This window comes from Protobothrops mucrosquamatus, unplaced genomic scaffold, assembly GCF_001527695.2.
Source record: "Protobothrops mucrosquamatus isolate PMUCROS unplaced genomic scaffold, P.Mucros_1.0 scaffold81, whole genome shotgun sequence".
Lineage (NCBI taxonomy): Eukaryota > Metazoa > Chordata > Lepidosauria > Squamata > Viperidae > Protobothrops > Protobothrops mucrosquamatus.
The window spans coordinates 392,662-416,905 of NW_015386458.1; the positions used below are offsets into that span (position 1 = coordinate 392,662).

At 40.7% G+C, this 24,244-nt stretch overlaps 1 protein-coding gene across 1 annotated transcript in view; it reads right to left on the reverse strand.

The window, feature by feature from the left end:
* The window catches only part of NKTR (natural killer cell triggering receptor), a 47,335-nt gene extending 23,967 nt beyond the window's left edge, over nucleotides 1–23,368 (reverse strand). The window contains exons 1-6 of the mRNA XM_029283423.1: nucleotides 23,356–23,368; nucleotides 22,137–22,230; nucleotides 19,047–19,121; nucleotides 15,384–15,491; nucleotides 11,033–11,077; nucleotides 8,846–8,933 (exon numbers count right to left, since the gene is read on the reverse strand). Of these exons, the coding sequence (XP_029139256.1) occupies nucleotides 8,846–8,933; nucleotides 11,033–11,077; nucleotides 15,384–15,491; nucleotides 19,047–19,121; nucleotides 22,137–22,194 (374 nt within the window). The 5' untranslated portion in view covers nucleotides 22,195–22,230; nucleotides 23,356–23,368. The remainder of the gene's footprint in view (nucleotides 1–8,845; nucleotides 8,934–11,032; nucleotides 11,078–15,383; nucleotides 15,492–19,046; nucleotides 19,122–22,136; nucleotides 22,231–23,355) is intronic.
* Nucleotides 23,369–24,244: the final 876 nt, after the last annotated feature.

Genomic DNA, 24,244 nt, shown 5'->3' on the forward strand with positions numbered 1-24,244 from the left:
AACTGCAATCCCAAACAAGGTCAAAACGTTAGAGCTTATGGCAAAAACCTGCAATTGTATACTTATCTACTGAAAAATAAATGCCATCAAATTGATTGCATATTTACTTGAAATAACATGTATGGTGGTTATGGTTTTAAGAGCCTATCTTGTGATTTTACTCTCTATGCTAAAATACAAGGAACATTTAAAAAAAAAGGACTTGACAGTCCAATATCTATTGACAACCTGCAGAGAGGAATTAGTGGCCTTTGAAAATAATCTGCATTTTATTTGTTAGGGAAAGAAATTGTTTTCAAATATAACATGGGGGCTACCAACTAAATTATCAGGAAGTGTTTGCTGAAGTTACCCTGGGAAATGCCTCTGTATTAACTAGCTATAAAGCAATATATCAGTGATGGCGAACCTTTTAGAGACTGAGTGCCCAAACTGCAACCCAAAACCCACTTGTGCATCATCGGGTGCCGGGTGGGTATGGCCCATTGGCTGGGTGTGGCCAATTGGGGGGTGTGGCCATTTGGGGGGCGTGGCCAATTGGGTGGGTGTGGCTGCAGTGGTAACGGCAGACTGGGTGGGACTAAAAAGTTCAATCAATCAATTCCAACTTTGCAAGACCTTTTTTTTTCCCGCGAGAAGTTGAAATTGACTGATTGATTGAACCTTTTTTTTTTTGTACACGGTGGCGGAGGCCTAAAGCGAAAAGGTTTTATAAAACCCGGCTGAAGGCCTAGCACTGGGGTGAGGGCGCGCGTGCCCACAGAGAGGGCTCTGAGTGCTGCCTCTGGCACCCGTGCCATAGGTTCGCCACCACTGCAATATATCATCCTGAGATACTTTTGCAAATGTTTAAATAGTCTTTATTTTTTTTGCCACAGCTATCTTTGGGGGGGGAAGAGCGACGGACAAAGAAGCGATCCAAAATTATTGAATTTCCATTCTTTCCAAGCAGGGTATCAATCATTTTCTATTTTGAGCCTAAGAACTCAGCAGCTGTTCCCTGGATCATTTTAACTAGAGGGCAATCTAATGGGAATAAGGGTGTACATGCTATCCCAAGTACAGGTAGTCCTTGATTACAATCGCAACTGAGCCTAACAATTTGGTTGCTAAGGGAGATACTTGCTAGTCGAGTTACATGGTATTATGTATTATGCCTGGAATTATGGTCGTAAATCATGACGGTCATTAAGCAGGTTATCAATGGCCGACCCAATTTACTTTTTTTTTTTTGCGGCGCTTGTTAAATGAATCCCTTGTCTGCAACGCCCATTTTTTTTTTCCCGATACCAGACGGAAACACCAGTTTCCACCCAGAAACATAAATCACGGTCATGTCAGTGACCCAGTAAACGGGAGCCAGTTGCTAAGCGCTGCAAATACGATCACCTGACTGTGAAGGGGAGGCAGCTGTCAGGACGTGGAATCTGAATCGCAAGTGCTTTTTTGGGATCTGTCACCACTTTGAACAGTTGCTAAGCAACCGGTCGTAAGTCAAGGACTACCTGTGCTGTTTGAGATGCGCTTGGTGAGAAAGGCACGCAGAATATGCCCTTGGGCGAGTATCAGCCATAATCACTGATCTTTTTGGCTGGCTGGAAATACTGTGAACACTGTTGACCGGGTCTCATTTTTTTTGTCTCTCAAAAATTAAGGCTGGTCTGGAGGCCCACCCCCCTACCCTCAAGGGGGACGTTGTTCCAGGGCTTGCAGTCAATAGGGCCACTTGCCCACTACTTCTTTCTGCAAAGCCAGAAAAGTTAACAGAATTATTTGCTGATCAGATCAACATGGGCAGGGCGATCTCTACAATCCTTTGTCTCCAGTAGTAATAGGGTTTCCTGCTTGAGCGGGGGCGAGGGGTGTGTGTGTTGAAGACCTTCTTCTAACTCTGTTATTCTGTTTAATCCGTCTGCTCTCAAATCTTGAGAGAGTCAGAAAAACATGCAAGGGTTAGCATGCAATTGCCCGGCTCTTTTGCTCTAAAATGAATAAAGAACACGGGGCCCATTAGAGCTTTCGATTTAGGAAGCAGAAATGTGAATTCTTATTATTATTGTTGTTCCTTTTTGCAAAGTGAGGACAGAAAGATCTGTCGGGCGCGAAGGTAGGACTGGGGGACAAGCGTGCTCATTCTTCCTTAAGTGGTCTAAAAGATTAAGCAACATTATTCTATTGGAATAGCTTTACCTTTGCAAAGAAACGAGCATACACATACATTTATGTGTTCCAAACACTAAAAAATATATTCAAAAATGTTGGAGCAGAAGTATTAAGCATTACCTTGCTAGCAAGTGGCCATTAAATGTGTTATTGCTATGGCTGGGTCTAATCGCATAGACTGTATGTGAAGTGAATTTCATATGTATGAATTAAATAGGGGAATTAAACATATGGATATAAATTAAATATTTGTAATCGAGGTCCATAAGCTCAAATGTAATTTCTGACCCAAATATAAAGGGGTGATCTTGGCAGGCTCACCCAGCCCCAGTTCCTCTCTCTATAAAACAACTGAATCTAATGAGGACAAGAACAGAATTATGTAGTTTAAACTGCAACCCAAAGTGACTGAACTGAAATCCTGAATTAGAAAAAAAAAAACCAAGAGATTGTTAGGTTGAGAGTCAGTGTAACATCCTCAGTTCTAAATGAAAGTATCCATCAACAATTTTGAAATATTTTTATTAGTTTTCATCATAAAGATACTTTGGGTCTTTCAAACACGCTAAGTATTTTCAGAAAAACAGGGAGGGAGGAAAAAAAAACATTTGAACAGCATTAATAGCAAGAATTCTTAACGATGCCTTACCTATTGGTCTTCCTCCAAATTGGAAGTGTGTTATAAGCTCAACATTTTGAATTTAATACTACTGAAATACTGATTTCAAAATATGAATGTTATTTAAACTGGTGGGTATAAAACAACTTACTCAAAACTCTGCATTTAATATTACTGAAATACCGATTTCAAAATATGAATGCTATTTAAACTGGTAGATATAAAACAATACAATCATTTTAAATAACCATTTCTTCCTCTTGATAATAGTTCGCAAGATTGCAGAAAAAAACACATCAACTACTACTGCTCTAGGCATTCTTTGATTTTTCAAAGCCATTTTTCCCCCGCGAAGAGAAAAATGACTGAAAAAAAATTCTAGTTCAAAAGTTTGGGATGGAACTGAAAATATTTACTGCTACAATTAGTGAGAATTTTTGCATGGTTTATCCTGAAATAAGGCTTTAAAAAAACCCCCCCAGGGTTGCTATAAAGAAGTCTCTCTCTTTCTCAACCCCAGGGAGAACACCACAAGATTCAATTCACATATGATCAGAAAAAAGACAAGAAAGACAGAAAGGAGAAAATGAAAAGGAGGGGAAGAAGGGAGAGGGAGAAAGAAGGAAGGAAAGAGAGAGAGAGAGAGAGAAAGAAAGAAAGAACACAGCCTTAGAGGAATGAGACATTACCTTTGGAGCGCACGATGTAACACTGTTTCTGTAAATTTTACACAAAAATGGCAAGAAATAAATTGTAGTACAATTCCAAACAAACTTGAGACTATGTTTAATACAGCTTTTAAGTACTTTTTTTTTTTTGCGTTTCAGCTGAATGCAATTCTCTATGTGTTTGCAAAACCAAGGTCCCGTTTTATTTTTATTTTTTTTAAAAAAATAGGGCTCTAAGCTTTCTTTACGTTCACCTTTGTTTAGGGCTGAGGATTTTTATACCAGTAGAAATAGTGAAGAGTCACTACGAAAAATAGACTCAGTTAAAATTCTCTCTCCGACAAGTCATTTATCCTTTGCCTAGAGTCAGTTTCCGCCACCCAAGTTACGACGACACGTGGGAAAGTTACTTGAGCGGTTTGGGTTACAAAAAGATTACAGGTAGCCCTCGACTTATGATCACAACTGAGCCCAACATTTCTGTTGCTAAGACAGTTGTGTGAAGTGATTTTTGCCACATTTTACAACTTTCTTCCCACAGTGGTTAAGCATTAAGATAGTCACACAGTTGTTAAGAGAATCTGGCTTCCCCCATTGACTTTGCTTGTCAGAAGGTCGCAAACGAAGCTCACGTGACATCCCCCTCCCCAGGACACTGCAACCGTCAAAAGTACAAGTCAGTTGCCAAGCGCCTGAATTCTGATCACGTGACCATGGGGATGCTGCAATGGTCGTTAAGTGTGAAAAACAGTCCTAAGTCACTTTTTTTTTCAGTGCTGTTGTTAATTTCAAACAGCAACTAAATGACCGGTTGTTAAGTTGAGGGCTACCTGTACTCAAAGGATTATAAAGACTGTTTATAAAGACTATAAAAACACAGAAGCCCATCCTCAGCGAGGGGTGTGTATCATTTTAAAATGCCCTTCCACAAACTCTACATAAACATGATTAAAGGGAAGGATTATCTGGGTTTCCAGCACAGTCAGAAATAAGCCCTGCAAAGCAGGCAGGATTAATCTTGGTGATGCTTTGGCTTGTAACAGGCCAGAAAACCAGTATCGTAAAGCTTTCAACCCACGTATAAATGCTAGTGACATCAGAAACCATATGGTTATAATAAACAGGGGAGGTTGTTACCATTCTTTTCACAAATCAGGATAATCACTGGGATTAGTAAGTGAAAAGCTCTCATTTACACAGGCCTAGCTTGGCTTGAATGCAGAATGCTTCAACAGCTTGATTCATGTTTTGTTTGTACCTATCAGCAGGGTTTATACTTATTAAGAAACAATTTACGACACAAAATTCAGGTTAAAGTTGTTATGAAAATTATGAGAAAAGCCACATACTTTTTTTTGCAGCAACTTTTTCAAAAATTGAATAATCCCGTGCAGTTCAATAACCTTTGAATTCCATCAATTTTTTTTAGAATTTTTCCCCCAGAACTTAAAACAGAAAAATAACAAAGCTGAAGAAAACCTTAAGTATCATAGGTAGAATAATAAAAAACCTCATTTCTCTCTCTCCCCCACCCTATCCTTCCTGGTCACATTGAAGAAAGATGAAAAAAAAAATGTTCCAAAATACTTACAACTGAAAAAGAAAATGTCAACCATGTATTCAAGGGGGCATTTCAACCAACCCCAGTTTGCAATACGAATGTTAATATTTGGGTGTGCTGAGGGGGGGGGGCAGAGAGAGAAAGGTCAACAGCAGAAAAAACACTGTCTTCTAAACCGTTATCATCCTCTATTTTATCACCAGTAACTGAGTTTTAACATGCTTGAGATAAATACGTGTCCATCATCCGACAAAACTTAAATAAAAATAAATATAATTTTAAAGTAAAGACATAAAGTTAAAAGTGCAACAAAAACCACAAAAAACCTCAAAGGGAAAACTTGTTGGATCACTGGGTCTTTTTTTCTGCCTTCAGTTTTCTATGTGCTATTTTCCTGGCTTCTGAGCACTGCACTGTATCATAACTTATTTCTACATCATACTTTTATTTCAAACTGTATTGCTCCTCAGTGGGTTTTGTAGATTGGCAGCCAGCATCCCAAGGGTTCAATCCACAAGCAGAAATACTGATTTTTCTTTGCAGTATTGTTTAATCCCTTCGTTATGAAAGGTCTTGGTACACCTCAAGATGTTGCTAAGTAGGGTGAACACCTAGCTGGCTTTTTAAATTTCAGCCACTAATAAACAGTTTGCAGGTAGTCCTTACAGGTAGACTTATTATCACAATGGGACTCCCCCAATTTTTTTTTTTGCTAAGCAAGGAGGTTGTTAAGCGAGTTATTCCCCATTTTACAACCTTTCTTGCCACAGTTACTAAGCGAATCATTACAATTGTTAAGTTATCACGGTTATTAAGTGAATCTGGCTTTTCCCATTGGCTTTGCTTGTCAGAAGGTTGCAAAAGGGATATCAGGTGACTTTGGGACACTGCAACCGTCGTAAGTACATGCCAGTTGCCAAAAGTCCAAATTCTGATCATGTGACCAGGGAGATGCTGCAATGGTCATTAAGTTTAAAAATAGTCATTTTTTTACAGTACCATTATAACTTTGAATGGCCACTAAATGAATGGTTGTAAGTCAAGGACTAAGTGTACCTTGCAAAGCTGAGAATACCCCACCACCAGCGAGGCATACAAGCTGTATCTTTCTTTTATGCAAAAAAAACCTGTCTACAAACTTATTGAACCTGTAATATTGCACTTATTTGCCTTTGAATGCAACTTAAAAGTCTGTCATGGCAAAAAAAGATTATCCTATATCAGCTGCATTTTCACTTATTCAGCCTTTCTCCCACCAAATAACTAACTGTAACCACAATTATAATTATAATAATTAAAGAGGGCATGTCTACCTTCCCTGAACTCAAGGTAATGTACAATGAATGTTAAACTTATCTTAAGCAGGATTGCATAGGATTTAAAGGTATACCATAGGGTAAGTTGCTGGCGCCACCTTTTATTGCTAAAAGTGGGCCTGTAAGTTATAAATTTCAATTATGTTTAATGTTTTCATTATTTTTATTAGTTTTCTAAATTGTAAGCAGTCCAGAGTTACCTTGTAAGGGAGATAGGAGCCATAAAAACTTAATAAACAAACAGCTATATTAATTAAGTGCTCTTGTAAATATTGCCATGTATTATTAAATAAACTTTACAGTTCACCAGCAGCTTCATAATCAATGTGTTAGCAGTTATATTTTGTTAGTTCAAATAAGCTTGAAAACTGGAAAAAAGTATGGGAGAACAAACAAATTATTTTTATTTTCTACTATACGTCTAGTTCATGCCAATCTCAAGCATAAGGGAAGCCATCTGTCTGCCAAACTAGAAATCTCTATAAACCTGCCTTACCTTCCTAATGAGGCAAAAGTTATTTCCAATTTTATATTGATTTTTTTTCATTTTGGGGACATTCCTTAGGAAACGAGTTAAATATGCCTCTTATCTGTACATTATTCAGTAATGGCAGAGACCTCTTTTCAATTTAATCTTCCAGAGCAGTGATCCCTTTAAGAAGGTAACAAAGCACTATTCATTCTTATCAAGAAAGATGGCAAACCTGAGAGGAAAATATATATTTGCCATATATATATACATAGCAACCAGGACTGGTAATTCTAGTAAACATGCTTGAAACCAGTAAGATCCAAAATTCATCAAATAGCAAAAATCCAAGTTGTCTTGTCTCAAAGACAAGATGAAACGAATACAGCTTGTGTTTTTGTAATTCTGGAATATATGTGGAAGACAGGAAAAGAATGTTGAACCACAGATTCTAATAAAATTCAGCAAAACCACTTGGAGTACAGCAGGTTAATTTCACTTTAACAGGTGCCTCTTGCTAACAAAATTAAGAATCTGGAATGGATTCTGTAATCACATTCCTCAAGCATATGTTAACCCTGCCACTTGAGACCTTCAAAAGGACGGAAAATGAGAGCAGAAACCCAATGTTATAACAGGGAACCTTCAAAACAAATGCTGAAATTACATTGTAGCTGACTATCTGCAAATTAACGCTGGTCAAAATCGACAGCATTTTTATTATATACAGGTAGTCCTCGAATTACAATCATATCTGAACCTGGAATTATGGTCATAAATCATGAGGGTTGTAGGTTGAGGCATCACATGACTGAGTCTAAAGTTACAAAAGTTTTGTTTACAATGTTATTAAGTGAATGCAGCAGTCGTTAAGCGAGTCCGTTTTCCCCAAGGGGTGATTTTTGCCAGAAACCAGAAGCAAATGCCAAAAACTGGCAAAACATTGTAGAAAAGTAGTCATGTGACCTTGGAATGCTGCAAACAGCCATAAGAAGCTAGTTGCCAAGCATCCAAAATACGTTCATGTGACACAGTGTCTGTTTTTGTGTGTGTGTGTTTGTGTGTGTCTGTCATAACTCCAAAAATGGATTGTAAGTAGCTCTGGGAGGGTCCATCATTAAGCGACCGGTCGTAAGTTGAGGACTACCTGTAGATGCCTATACAGGTAGTTCTCAACTTATGATCAGAAGTGACCCCGAAATTTCCATTGCTAAGCAAGAGGGATGAATTTTGCCCATTTTTCGACCTTTCTTGCCTCAGTTGTTAAGTGAATTGCTGCAGTTGTTAACTTAGTAACACAGGCGTTAAGTGAATCTGGCTTCCCCCATTGACTTTGCTGGTCGTGAAAGGGGATCACATGGCATTGCAACCGTCATAAATATGAACCAGTTGGCAAGCATCCGAATTTTGATCGCGTAACTGCGGCGAGATGTGAACAACTGTCTTAAGTCATTTTTTCCAGTGCCTTTGTAACTTTGAACAGTCACTAAACGAATGGTTGTTAAGTCGAGGACCACCTGTATTTTCCGTTAGACCAACTGCAAGCTATCTTCAGAGGTTTTCCTCCCTGGAACTAGCGCATGTCTAAAAGAGGGCTGTGTACCAACGCAACATCTGCACCCTTTGATGTGTTAAAAAAAATGTCTGTAACCTTTCCACCTGAACCATCTCCACGCCTCTCAGGGGTCTGGGAATTGATGGGAGATAAAAGCTATGCATTCACTGCTTTCACAAAAGAAAATGCTCAAACTTAGCTTTTCAGAATCTGAGATACGATATATATATATGCCTCGAGAGATTTTTGTAAGAGAACATAAATAAGTAATTTAAGAAAATGCCTTTATATTCTGGCAGGGGCCATGCAAAGCTAGTGAATTTAAAATCAGCACTGTATCTATAAAACCAAATAACTGCCGTTCGTTGGTGAAAAGCAGAAATCTGCCTTTTGATTCCTGTCCTTGTGTAAACATTTTGGCAATACCATCTTTCTTATGAACAGGGCTTGTGTGTTTTTTATGAAAATGCAACTCTCAAATGAAGTTTACTTACATGAAAAACTGGGAACCATTCGTATGTTTCCCTCTGTTTGCCATTGACAAGAGAAAGGCTCGGTCGTGTTTCAAAATAAAGTTTTCATCTGTTTCAAAAAAAGGGAGACAAAAGAGAGACAAATCAACCTCCCCCTGGCATTTAGACCCTTTACAAGTATCAGTCACGAAGAATTATCCCGTTGTGCAGTAAAAAAACTCAAAAACAATCTATGCCATTAATTAGAAAGACAGTTTGCACGCAAGCAATCGTTGAGCAGCCTTTAATCAAGAATATTTGGAAGTTTCGATTATTGACAAGCCACTTTACCATTTCTTAACCGCTTTTGTGAAATCTCTGGCTGTCCTTCCAACATTGCAGAGATTTCTCCAGCCCTGCTATTAAAACACATTTCCTTTAGCTGCAGAATGAGCAGATCTCATGCAGCTCCATGGAACTAGCATATATTCCTTTGGTTCAACCATCGACTAACCAGTTAAGCACTAGCATCTGAATGAACGTTTCCACGAAACAAGGAAGTTCAAATTTCCTTTGTGAAAAGGCAACATGCCTCGAGTTTAAATAAAAATCTGTGTAGATCAGTGCTTCTCAATCCGGGGACCTTTTAAGATGTGTGCACTTCAAATCCCAGAATTCCTCAGCCAGCCACGGTGAATTCTGGCAGCTGAAGTCCACATGTCTTAGATTTTCCAAAGTTGAGAAACACTAGCGTAGATACGCCTTAACGTTAATCAACCAGCAATAAGGTAAGAACAATTCCAAAGCAGTAATTTCTCCAGTAATCCATAGGCTAAGAATCACTAGCATGCAATAAAATTGGGTTGGATCAGAAAACACAGAATCCCCCTCACCAAAAAGCCTCTTTCTTTGAACTGGACAGACAAAACCACTCTGACTCTTTCACTAAACCAATTAAACTAATTATGTGGGGTCCTGGTGCTTTCTTGAGCTTGGTGGTTTTCTGGTAGACGTCTTATGACCCAACTAGGTAACATAACGAGTGCTAGAATCTAGAAGCCCGCTCCCTTCTAGTGCTGATGACGTTTCATGCAATGTCTGCAAGAAAACCATCCAGCTCAGAGAGAAGCAAAGGACTCCACATTTCAACCCTGAGCTACAAATAGTCTATCGGTAATTAAAATTATGATTTGTTTGTTAAGGTAATTCTCAACTACAAACAGCCATCAACAAAACAAGAGTGCCACGTATGTTTTTTTTTCTCTTCAGTTTCAGAGTGGAAAAAAATCTCATTTTACAACATGCGGTTATGATGATGATTGCGAGTACTATTGTGGCAGATTTAACTGAATTTTATTAAAAGCGTAATTGTACAGTACCAGGACAGTTGTACTTACCTAATTCAAAATCTTAGAAGAACCCAAAACCTTTACAATACAGATTGGCAAACAGAAGAATAATTGCTGTTGTATTCTATGATTAAGTACTTTCAGAATGTAACTTTTGTACAAAGCAGCTCATTTAGAAAAGGTTATTCTTTTCTACCTAAGTACGGTCAGGACACATTTCGAACCAACGTTTAACAAGAAAAACTGTTTGGTATCTGATTTATAATCCAATACTTTTAAAACATGCCCCAAATAATTGAGAAGACACATACAAACCTCAAAAAGGGCAAGGAAAGGGAAGGGAGCACCTGAGTTGAAAGACAAGTAGGTGACATCCCAAGGACGTCTTGGTCAAACCGAAGGCCATCTTGGGCCTCTCAAACTATTTTGGGGTTTGCTCTCCAAAGCTACACGGACCCAGCCACAAATTCATTAACAGCTGACCAAAGATTTATTAGGAAGGGTGCAGGGGAACAAGTTTGAATTTGTGTTGAGCTTTTGTGTCTTACCTTTTCATTTTGCAAAAGATCACATTCTCTATAAACAAAAGAATATGTTGACAGTTTTAGGCAGGAAGACAGGAGTTGGCATGAATCAAGTTGGCTAGCCTCCATGCTGAAGTCAAGTTTTAACCACTACAATAGCCGCCATAAACGTTGACTGTTAACGCTAACATTTACAGTCTTAAGAATTTTTAAAACTCTCTCATGCACACAGAGAATATCCATGCAATATTATACTTTCATGCAAGAGGAGCTATATAAACCTGGTTATGAAAAGCTGAAATTGGAATTCGCAAAGCTGAAGCCACCGAGGTTTAAAGTAACTGCTTGAAGTTTACCTTTGAAGTATCCTCCGTAAATAGATTCGCCTCCTTTTCCGTTACCTAGCATTAAGAAGATAGAATGTAAAATCCTGGAAAGTGCCACTGGATAATTTAATTAGTTGCACAGCATGAAGGAAATCAGCAGTGGGCTCTGAGAGATTCCCAATTCTGAATCACAGGTAAGTAGCAATTACAGGTAGTCCCTGATTTGCGACAACTGAGCCCAAAGTTTCTGTTGCGAAGCGAGACAACTGCCAGTTGTTAAGTGAATCACTGCAACTGATAAGGTACCATCATGGTTGTTAAGTGAATCTGGTTCCTCATTAACTTTGCTTGTTAGAAGGTCGCAAAAGGAGATCACATGAACCCCAGGATGCTGCATCCATCCTAAATCAGTTGCCAAGCATCCAAATTTTAATCATGTAACCATGGGGATGCTGCAACAGTCATGTGAAGAACGTTCATAAGTCACTTTTTTCAGTATTATTGTAACTTTAATCACTAAATGAACTGTTGTAAGTCAGGGACTACCTATAGCACTAAATAATTTAACCAGTCACACAGCACATTTACCTGAGAGGAATTGGCAGTGGGCTCTGTGAGATTCCTAATTCTACAGGTAGGTCACAATTAAGGTAGTCCTTGACTTATGACCACAATGGAGCCCAAAATTTCTGTTGCTAAGCGAGACAGTTGTTCAGTGAGTTTTGCTCCATTTTACGACCTTTCTTGCCACACTTAAGCAAATTACTGTGGCTGTTAAGTTAGCAACACGGTTGTTAAGTGAATCTGGCTTCCCCACTGACTTTGCTTGTTGCAGAAGCTGATCACATAACCCCAGGATACTGCAACCGTCATAAGTACAAGTCAGTTGCCAAGCGTCCGAATTTGATTAATTGACCACGGGGATGCTGCAATGGCCATTAAGTGTGAAAAATGGTCATAAACCACTCTTTTCAATGCCCTTGTAACTTTGAATGATCACTAAATGAACTGCTGTAAGTTGAGGACCACCTGAAGTGTGAAATTTGATTTGAATGCAATTTATAAACTGATCCCAGGTTGAGTTTAATGCTTGCCCAAATTCACGCAGCGCAAGGCTAATAATGTGCACAAGGCTGAGGCTGGTGCACGGGCATTTGTCGCTGGCATTTTTAAGAGCTCCTTGGGTGGGCAATACGGAGACACGGTTCCATTCGAGAAAAACTCAAAATCAGAAGGGGCTCATTTTTTTCAAGAACTGTAGAGTACAGGTGATTAACAGGTGTGTTTTAGATACGGATAGCCCTCAACGTACGACCATCACAGAGCTTGCCCATTAAGGTTGGTTTTCGTGGCGCTTGTAAAACAAGTTGGCCACATGACCGACCTGATTTTACAGTGTTCTAAAATGCTGTGACTGTGGGAGGCTGCCTTAAATGGGGTTTGTTGTGATCATGTGACTGCTGGACCATTGGAAGTGGTGCAGTGGTTAGAATACAGTATTGCCAGGAGTTCGAATCCTGATGGGGCTCAAGGTTGACTCAGCCTTCCATCCTTCCGAGGCCGCTAAAATGAGGACCCAGATTGTTGGGGGCAAATAGGCTGACTCTGTAAACTGTTTAGAGAGGGGTATGAAGCACTGTGAAATGGTATAGAAGTCTATTGGTATTGCTAAATGGGGTTGTGTTGAGACCACGTGACTGTGGGGAGGCTGAGCACTGAAACTTAGGTCCCCTTTTTCAGGTAGGTTGTAACTTCAAAAATTCGCTAAGTGACCAGTGGTAAGTCAAGAACTTACTTTATCCTCTTTTATTGTTCTACAATATTTCATTAATAAGCATATACAAATTTATGCTTAAAATACTCAATTGCCTGTTTTCATCAAGATGGAATTGCATACTTTTCATAAAAATATTGCTTTGAAAACAGGAAGTCTTCGACTTATGAGCCTAACATTTCCATTGCTAAGCAAGACAGTTGTTAAGTTTTGCCCCATTTTATGACCTTATTTGCCACAATTAAGTGAACCGCTGCAGCTGTTAAGTGAGTAGGTTGTTAAGTGAACCTGGCCTTCCCCCTGACCTTTGCTTGTCAGAAGGTCGCAAAAGGTGACCCCATGACACTGCAGTCATCATGAACATGAGTCAGTTGCCAAGCATCTGAATTGTGGTCATGTGACCATGGGGATGCTGCAATGGTCATTAAGTGTGGATTTCAACTCCCAGAATTCCACAGCCAGCAATGCTGGCTGTGGAATTCTGGGAGTTGAAGTCCACATGCCTTAAAATTGTCAAGGTTGAGAAACACTGCTCTATTCAGTGCCCTTGTAACTTCAAATGATCACTACATGAATGGTTATAAGTCAAGGACTACCTGAAGTCCAAATAATGCGACAATTTTGTGGGGTTCATTAATTGCACTAATCAAGACCCTTCGGTTATTTATGAAATAAATAACTCAACTGCATCTTGCATCCTGTTTATTGAAATTCCACTGTTCCCTGGCAACATGACCAACCTGATTTTACAAGGGTTTTTGTGGTTGTTGCAAGTGTGAATGGTTGTAAGGCCTAACTGGATTATCTGTACAAACAACACCATCACCGGCATGTGCGCAAACAACACAAGGAAACTACAACTCCTCCTCATCTTGTCTCTAAGGGATTACACAAATAGGGAGAAACAAAACAGCATCTGTGAAGAGGTCAGATTTATTCCCAACAGAAAAATTAAGTTGTGATTTTTTGGAACAGGCCGGGAAAACAACGCTTACGTTTCTCTTCTCAAAATCTTTTTTCCCCCCTTCTTCACAATTTATAGCTGCTTCCTATGAGGATTTGATCTCACATCAACTCTTAGCATTAGGGATGTTCTCTTTACATTTTAAGTGAGACTCGCATAGGGGATGTTGTATATTTTGTAGCGGTGACTAAACTAAGCTATCAGGACCGATTATTTACGTATTTTAGCTAGCAATAGCAATAGCACTTAGATTTATATACCCCTTCTTAGTGGTTTGCAGCCCTCTCTAAGCATTTACAGAGTCAGCATATTTGCCCCCAGCAATCTGGGTTCTCATTTTACCAACCTCGGAAGGATGGAAGGCTGAATCAACCTTGAGCCGGTGAGATTCGAACTGCCAAACTGCTGGCAGTCGGCAGAATTAGCCTGCAGTGCTGCATTCTAACCACTGCACCACCACGGCTCCGATAACTTCTACTAACATCATCCCCAGGCATTAAGATTTCCATTTGGGAAAACCTTCCTGCTAGAGCAGAGTACACAGGTAGTCCTTGACTTACGAACACAACTGAGCCTAAAATTCCTGTCGCTAAGTAAGACAGTTGTTTAGTGAGTTTGGCCACATTGGACGACCTTTCTTGCCAGAATCCCCACAAGCCTTGCGGCTGTTTCCCACCCCAGTGGGTCCCATACTGTCCTCCTCACTTCCTTCCAGCAATCACTGGAACTCAGATCAAGGAAGGAGGACAGACTGTTCTATTGCTGGGCTATGTGGTGTGATCCTAGAAGTGGACACCATTTTCCCAGAGGCGACACCGAATTGTGGTCATTCGGAAAAAATGAGGGTCATTTCCTGGATGGCTCATCAACAGAGTGGCTTGCTTTGCCTCCTTAATCTGAGCTCTGGAGATCTTTGAGAGATAAGCGCACGATGAGAGATGCAGGGTAAGGGGATTCAGTGGGTGGAAAGGGACCCCAAGGAGCAGGAAGCAGGGAATGGGGGGGGGGCTCAGATGTTGGGGGGAGGTCTGGGGCAGGGTCTGTGCTGCGTTTAATGACCCACAATTTGTTTTAACAACTGGACTGGGAAAAGCAGGGATGGAGGAGTCACAAGCGAGGTGATCATGTGACTTGCTTCTCTTAATGGCCATCAGGACTAACAACCGTAAAGAACAGGCTCCATTAAAGTAAGTCGAGGACTAACTGTAACAATATGTGCAAGTTGCTCAATGTACATGCAACAATTTATGACCAAACTGCTAGGTGTAATAACAACCACAACGGTAATAACAATATTCAGGCTAAATTTTAGAGAGTCAGACGAGGACAGGATTTTACCTTACATAAAACTCTAATTAGAATGTCTAAAAAAAAAAAAAGGCCAGTGGTTTAATTCCTGACATAATATAATCTATTCTTGAAAGTTACCCTTCTTATAATGTAACATGAGAGCTAACAGCATATCCAAGCTATTTATTTTTCCTGAAAAGAGAAAAGGGTCATTTACTGTAGACATTTAAATATATTCAAACATCTCATAATTTTTTTGCAGGCAACTGATAAATTTGGGCAACATTTTAATTACAATGGAAACCCCTCCCCCAATTTGGAGTGATGGATTAAGGTTAGGTCATTTCATCTACCTTCGCTAAAGTCTCCGCCTTGAATTATGAAGCTTTTAACCACGCGGTGGAAAGTTGAACCTTTGTAGCAAAGCTTTTTTCCAGTTGTTTTCCCAATTCCCTTTTCACCTATAAGGAGGAAATATATGTAAGGTCTCAGCAGTCTTACAAGCCATGATGTCCAAGAGAGGCGAATGAGTCGGAAAATGTAACTTGGTCTCGCATCACCCATCACTTAAAGCCGTAAGTGGTGACAATGCTACAGATGTGTCCAGTTGTATCTCCTGCACATAGCTGGACAAACGTGACTTCTAAACAGCCACCTACATTTGGCAGAGCTTCAGTGTTTCTATTCCAAATGGAAGATGCTACCACTACCATACCTAAACACAGAGGGTAGCCATTTTTGACTGCCAGTTAAGACTTCATTAAATTTAGCAGGATGAAGGTCTATGGCGATTCTCAGTCATCCAGGTCATGGTTGTCCCAAAAGTGTTTATCCTTGTTTAAGGCATTTCGTTTCTCATCCAAGAAGCTTCATCAGTTCTGACTGAATGGTGGAGGATGGAAGAATTTATATTCCTTATAGTCATCTGGTTATTACAGAGTAATTGAGGCTACGGTCCTTTTAGCAGTTCCAAGGAGGTTCCACACCCATTTGCACTATTCAGGTGACCCTGAGGGCACAGCTAAACCTCCAAGTGGCCTCAACAGCTTTTTAATGACCAGCTGTCTGCAAGGAATATAAATCCTTCCACTATCCACCATTCAGTCAGAACTGAAGTAGCTTCTTGGATGAGAAGCGAAGCATCTTCAAGGAAAAACAAAGTCTAGTAGCCTTTTGAAAAAGCACCTTTGGGATAGCAGGATGAAGTATTGATAAGACTATCAAGTTATCAAGTCAGTCAAATCCTTCGCCAATGCTTTCTTTTCCTGACATGGGGGTTTCACCACACAGAAACATTCAACAAGGAGAAAGGTGCTTGGAATTGCTTTGAAGAGTGAAATGGGCAGCAAATGTATTTGATACCATCGGCGTTGACAAAATCCCTCCCTATCGGCCAATGATAGAAGGCAGCTTTACTTGGAACTGCTTCCATCCTGCGACAATACCTTTAACACCACCAAACTTCCACATCTGCCTATCCCAGGTCCTCGGGAAGGACTCCAGAGGTGGACAAAAATGCCCAGTCCAATCTGAACGACTGACTGGTGACTGTGCGACGAACGACAATAATAATAATAATGATTAAAAAGGATACAGGTAGTCCCTGACTCATGACCACAATTGGGACTGGAATTTTGTTGCTAAGCATGGAGGTTCAAGTGAGCTGCACCCAGTTTTTGCCACAGTTGTTAAGCAAATCACTGCAATTATTAAGTGAATCGCACATCATTAAGCGAATCTGGCTTCCCCACTGACTTTGCTTGTCGGAAGCCGGCTGGCAAGGTTGCAAATGGCGATCATGTGACCCCCGAGACGCTGCAGCCGTTATATGTCGGGTTGCCAAGTGCCCAAATTTTGATTACGCGACAGTGGGGAATGTTGTGCTGGTTGTAAGTGCGAGAACTGGTTGTAAGTCATTTTTTTCCATGCCGTTGTAACTCAGAACTGTCACTAAATGAATGGCTGTAAGTCGAGGACTACCTGTATGTGATCAGGACCCCACAAACAACTTATTTTTTTCCTACTTGTTGCTAGCTCTCCCACCTCTTTACTAGTAATGTTTAATGTCATTGATAAAGACATTGGTCAAGCTGTTTAGCTGTATTAATCATACTTTCCCACTGGTTGGCTGCTTCTCTCCAGGACTGTGCTGAAAAAAAGATTGACACAATATAGATAGGATATTAAAATTCCTGGGAACAGATGAAACTGCAGGCTCCTGGGTAGGGAAAAGGCTACCAACATCCAATACTGCAGTATAGCTCAATTAGATGTCTATGGAGATTCTTAGTAATCCAGATCATGTTTGTCCCAAAGGTGCTTCTTCAGGAGGTAACTGGACTTTCTTTGTTTTTTTCTTTGAAGATGTTCCGCTTCTCATTCAAGAAGCTTCTTCAGCTCTGAAGCTTCTTGGGTGAGAAGTGGAACATCTTCAAAGAAAAATAAAGTCCAGTTGCCTCTTGAAAAAGCATCTTTGTGTATAGCTCAATTCTGTAACTTTGATGCGCTGTATCAAATTTAACTCTGCAAAAATAACATTCAGATATAACTAAATAATATTTAGACATTCCATTTTTATTCCTTTGTTCTAGCTCAGGGGTAGGCAACCTTGGCTCTTTCATGACTCGTGGACTTCAACTCCCAGAATTCCTGAGCCAGCCATGCTGAGGGGAAAGGGAGAGGTTTCCAAGCTGAGCCATGCTAGCCCAGGAATTCTGGGAGTGGAAGTCCACAAGTCATAAAAGAACCAAGGTGGCCTACTTCTGGCATTCTGGTTTTACTTGATGCATTCCTTCATGAGACAGTTGGGGAAGAAGGCAGCCAGTTGCTAACCCGTGCACTCACTGGGTGCCCCTGGAACCGGGCAATCACAGTTCAGTTGTAGTAGGGAGAGGAAATGCCGGTGGTCCTCCACTTATGACCTCGACGGAGTCCAAAATTTCTGTTCCTAAGCAAGACAACTCTTAAATGAGTTTTGCCCCATTTTACAACCTTTTTTGCCACAGCGATTAATCACTGCAGCTGTTAAGTTACTGGGAGTAACATATTGATTAAGTGAATCTAATTAATGCCAGCTCTAGCAGAGATCAAAAACTGAGCTTTCCAACAATGGGAACTGAATATTGGGGACAAGAAGGAAGGAAGGAAGGAAGGAAGGAAGGAAGGAGGAAAGGAGGGAGGGAGGGAGGGAGGAAGAGGAAGAGGAGGAGAAAAAAGAGAGAGAGGACGGGGGAGAAGGAAGAAATAAGGGAGTGAGGGAAGGGGGAAGAAGGAGGGTGGCAGGAAGAAAATAAGGGAGGGAATGAAAGAGTACAGGCAGCCCTCGACTTATGACTACAATTGAGCCCAACAGTTGTTTAGTGGGTTTTGCCCCCTTTTACGGTCGTTCTTACCAACTGTTGTTAAGTGAATACTGCAGTTGTTAAGTTAGTCACAGAGCTGTTAAGTGAATCTGGCTTCCCCATTGACTTTGCTTGTTGGAAAGCCGCAAAAGGGAGTCACATGACCCTGGGATATTGCAACCATCGTAAGTATTCAGTTGCATGCATTCAGTTGCCAAGCGTCTGAATTTTGATCACGTGACCCTGGGGATGCTGCAACGGTTTATTAAATTGAAAAACTATCATAAGCCACATTTTTCAGTGAAATTGTAACTTTGAATGGTCACTAAACGAACTGTTGTTAAGTCGAGGACTATCTGTATACTGGTCACTTTTGTAGCAGCAGGCTTCAGTCCATTCCTAACAGATATTTCCAAAAAGAGATCCTGCAGTAAGCATGCCCTAAGGGAAATTTATATTTGTGTATCAGAACAGACTAAAAATTTGGAAAAAAGGACTCTGCGTTACAGATTTTTTTTTTTTTAATCTGCTAAGCACAATTTCTGGCGTCCAAGGACGAAACAGGCAGCCACTGATGCCTGACCTTGTGTTTCTTTTCCGAGTGGCTCCAAAGATAAGTCACGGCACATAATTACAATAAAATTATAATTATTCACAACTTTTAACAAAACATACCTGTGCATAGACAAAGGAAGTTTTTGCAAGTCCTTGGACATACATCAGAGAAAAGCTGAAATATGATACGACCAACTGGAATATAAATTAAAGTTTAATTACATTCCATTTTTACAGTAGCCAACCAAAGCATATTGCAGTTTTTTTTACAATTACTTTATCATGGATTTAAACTGTGCTGTGAAAATTAGAACTACCGTACTTCTCATTTTTCAACTTACTGTATATGAACCTTCAGCTTTATCTACTTGCCGTTTCTCCAACCCGTATCTTACAGAAACTGCAACCCTCTCACATTCTGCTTTCAGTAAAAACATGAAAAACAAGTGAAAGCCACAGCCAGAGCACTTAGAAACGCTTAGTGATCACTTTCATTTTCCACAAATGACCAGGTATTTTTATGTGCTCTAATTATAATCCTAGTCCTAAAATAACCATTTTGTAACATGTTGGAGCAAGTTAAGTTGCAGTGAGAATTTCTAGAACAACGAAAAAGGAATCTTAATACCTATTTTTCAACCCCTACAAATATGCTTAAGTATGTACGTGATTTATACATATACACAAACACAAAATCTGTACAAGAACTGGTCATAATTAATTTTTTCAGTGCCATTATAATTTGAAGAATAATTAAATGAATGGTTGTTAAGTTGAACACTACCTGTAAAGTGACAAGCTTGGTCTTTTGACAGCAGGCATGCAGTATATTGTGGTTCCTTTTGTATATTTATTTATCTTCTGTCTTTTTTTTTAATAAATAACTCAAGGCAGCAAATATACCTATTACTCCTTCCTCCTACTTTCCCTACAATGGCAACCCTGTGAGATGGGTTGGACTGAGAGGTCTGCTTTTCACACCTAAAGTGAAACTAGAATTCAGAATCTCCTAGTGATTGGCCAGAAGTCTTCCAGGCGGCTTTCATACCTAAGGTGAGACTAGAACAGTGATGGCGAACCTTTTAGAGTCTGAGTGCCCAAACCGCAATCCAAAACCCACTTATTTATCGCAAAGTGCCAGGGCCGCATCAGCATTGTGGTGCCCTCGGGGGGAGGCAGGGAGGTGCCTCTGAGTGCTGCCTCTGGCACGCAAACACTGGGGGCGCAAAAATGGGCCACCGTGCTGCAAGGTGCAAAAACGGCCACTGCCACACCTTGGGGTGCAGATACAAGGCGCTGCACCACGCAAGAACGGGGCAGGGCTAGTGAGTATATCACACAGGCACTAGCCCTGCCCCATTTGCAGTGTGTGCACGCTCGTGGCCCCGTGCGTGCATACATGCATGTAAATTGCTTCCCCCTCCCTTTTCTTCCAGTCCACCAATGGACAATGGTTGGTGACCTCTGCTCTACCACCTCTACTCGAGCTTGCTAGTCGGCCGCTTTGCCTCCTTTGTGCTGGGCAGGGCTCCTGCTCTGGGTGGCGGTGGCGGCCTGATGGACCTGCTGCTGGCAGCGGTGGCGCGTGTGCCAACAGAGAGGGCTCTGAGTGCCGCCTCTGGCACGCGTACCATAGGTTTGCCACCACTGGACTAGAATTTACCATGTCCTGGTGATTGGCCCAAAGTCACCCAGCCTGCTTTCATGGTTGGGACTAGAACTCCCAGTCTCCCAGTTTCTAGTCTGGTGCTTCAAACCTTAAGACCAAATATTGCTTCTATTGTGTATTGTTTTGTTTCTGGTCTTATTTGTATAAGATCCCTTTAAGTCACTATGTGGAATGAGAAGCTATGCTTATTTAAGTTATTCCCATACTTTCAGCTAAAGGGAGTAACATTTTCACTGTTATACAAAGAAGCATATTTTCAGGTCAGTCATCTAAACGCAAGTGATACATTTCTATTTTGTAAATGTGTTTTATACATTTATTTAATATATGAAACCCATTTGCAAAATAGAAAAGGTATCACGTTTGGATAACTGACACGAGAATATGCTTTTTTGTATAACAAGGTAACAAAACCTTACACCTTTTAGCTGAAACTATGGAACCGGGATGTTTAGAATACAAAAATATATGGACTCATTTTAAGTGTTTCTAACCTACTTTCCTCCGTTTGAATATTAAAAGCAACTTGATATATGAAAGCAAAACACTTGCCTAGTATTCATAAAAATGATTATAAACCTGAAACCAACACATCAAGAGATTATCCAGGGACTGCAGGACAGAAATAGTAAAAGCAGGACAAGGGTTTTTTTTGACAGCAGAGCTTTCCAAACTTTTCAGAAAGACTTGGATGCATCCCACATTGTACTTATTAAAATGCTTTGTGTTGAAATACAGAGAAATGGTTTCATTCTTCCATCCACTTCTAAATTAAGAAAGATTATCAGAAAATGTATTTAATGTCACTTTTTTTTTCCTACTTATAGGATGCGAGGCTGATCTGGCTGCAACAACTGTCACCTCATTAATTGCCAGGCTTGATTTGGCTGATCTCACTCATTTGCAAAAAAAACAAAAGCTAATCAGGAATTAAATCCAAAGGTTGCTATACCTTTACTGTATTGTATGCAATTAATCCTGGTTTATTTGTTAATACAACAAAAGGCTATAAGAGAACAAACGCACATCATCATGATGAAAGAGAGAATAACAGAATTGGAAGGGATCTTGGAGGTCTTCTAGTCCAATTCCCTCCTCAAGCAGGACACCTATACCATTCCAGACAAGTGGCTGTCCAGTGATGGAGCACTCACAACTTCGGAGGCAAGCCATTCCACTGGTTAATTGTTCTGTTAGTAAATTTCTCCATTGTTCTAGGTTGCTTCGCTCCTTGATTAGTTCCCATCCATTTTTTTCTTGCCCTGCCTTATGGTGTTTAGAAAATAGGTTGACCTCCTCTTCTTTGTGGCAGCCCCTCAAATATTGGAACACTGCTTATTTTCACTTTGCATTGCTATTCTGAAATACTATTTGACCATGTATAAAAATAGCACGTAGCCACTAAAATTCAAGTGATCGGTGCACAACAGAGGGCTGTAAACAAAATCTAACTAATGAGAAGCATTCATCTCCGCAAGCATGAACTCTAAAGTATGGTGATACAAATATTCTTATAGACTGATAGAGCCCTCAGACCTTACCTGGTTCTCGATTAATTTCGATATCAAAGAAGCACTGGGGGCGATCCTCTGCCCCCATGATGGCAGGATGCCCTAGTGCCCACTTCTTTACCACCTTCAGGAAAACAGAAGCATATCAAAACTTAAATATTGGCTGAATCTTAGAGGCACAGAGAAAACTATTTATATGATTAAAAAATGCCCCACCCAGATGCTGAAGCAGCCAATAAAATCCAGTACCAAAAATTTCACGTCATTCAAAGGAACTCTAATTGCTATTGAGGATTAACTATAAGTAGTCCTTAAAGTACATCCACAACTGAGTTCAAAATTTCTGCTGCTAACTTTTGTTGAGTTTTGCCCCATTTTACGACTTTTCTTGCCACAGTTGTTAAGTGAATCATTGCAGCTGTTACGTGATCCTGGGACATGGCAACTGTTATAAATATAAGACAGTTGTCCAGTGTCTGAATTTTGATCACATGACCATGGGGATGCTGCAACAACAGTCATAAGTCCCTTTTTTCAGTTCCTTTGAATGGTCACTAAATGAACTGTTAAAAGTTGAGAACTATCTGTACAGTGTCTCTGGGCTTCTTACGATATAATAAAAAAGCAGAAAAAGTACAAGGAAACAATTAAAATTAGAAAAATTAAATAGAAAATTACATTTCACATAATCACCATATTCTACACAGGAACTGAATAGGAAATACATTTACCTGTTTTGTAAATGCAGTATATATTTATTGCACATATCATGATGCATACGTTAAATATGCATTATTTGCAATCATTGGTTGCATGGTCAAATGTTGTGCATTTCTGCCCTTTTTCCTATTTAATTCTTAACTAAAAGGAGATAATTTAAATATTTTAAGATATGAAAATAAATTACTCCTGTTTCCTTTGGATTCTATTTAAAGGAAAAATAATAATAATAAAAAATTGGCAAGCGTAGGGAGGTGTAAACCGTCCCGCTATCCCTTTCCTCAGGCCAAGCCTGGCTGGGAATGATGGGAATTGGAACTTTTTTCCTCGTGAGGATTTGAGGAGGAAGAGGGAAGCTGAATCTCCTGAAAAAGAGCGGCCGGGAAGAGAGAGATTCTAATGAGGAATGTGTGAAGAGAAATATACCCACTCGGGCTCCACAAACATTGGCCGCACTCCTTCAAGAGGACTAGCGCCTTTTTGGTCAAGGGGCTAGCAGCTCTCAGAGGATCCCGGCCGGGGCCGTTACCTGGCTGTGCCGGAGCTGCTCGGTCAGTCCTCCGCGCCCGCCCGCTTCCGATCAGCCCGGCTCGCGGCCAAGTATCTCGGCCCGAAGCAGCCGCAACAACCCCTCAGCACTAGCGCCATTAACGGAAACCCTCTGAAGGGACGACGAAGGGCGGGGCCAAGGCGCGCGAGTACGCACGCGCGCTCCTCTTCTAAGGCCCGCCCTCGGGATTTCTCTCCATCCGATTGGCCTTTTCCGAACAGCCCCGCCCTCAGCGCGCGCGCCTCCGCCGCCTCCACCACCACTCGTCAGGCCACGCCCACCCGCGCTTTTTCTTTTTTTTAAGCCACCGAAAGAGGGCGGGGCGCCGGACCAGCGCGCCTCGCTCCCTCTTTCCCTTCCCGTGAGCGAGCGCTGCCCCGCCCAAAGCTTCGAGGGGAGGAGTCCAAACCGAACCAAGCAACAACAACAGAAAAAGGCTGGTCGATTTGAAGTCTCGCGAGATCGATTTGAAGTCTCGCGCCTCTCTTTCCGCGCCCCTCGCCGCGGCCCGCATGATTTGAGGATGTGGCAGTTGGCCTCTGGCCGTGAGGGAGGGTGGGGGATTTGCTTGAGCTCGCCTTCAAAATAACTATTAAAATGTTTAATTTAACTTTTTAAAGTATCCTTACCATCGATCAAAGCCGCAATAAAATAATGTCTGTACCCTGTAGGGGGTTATTTGCTGTTACTTGTTTGCATTTTTGTCTTCGATAGGTTATTCTTAGTGGTGCATTTCTTCAGAGGCAGCCTGCTTCATCCCAAAATTAATGCGAATTATGCAGAAAGTTACAAAATCAGAGCAAAAATAATTCAAGAGTAGGAGGAGGCTTGCTACGTTACAGAGTTCCCTTTAATTTTTGGACATATT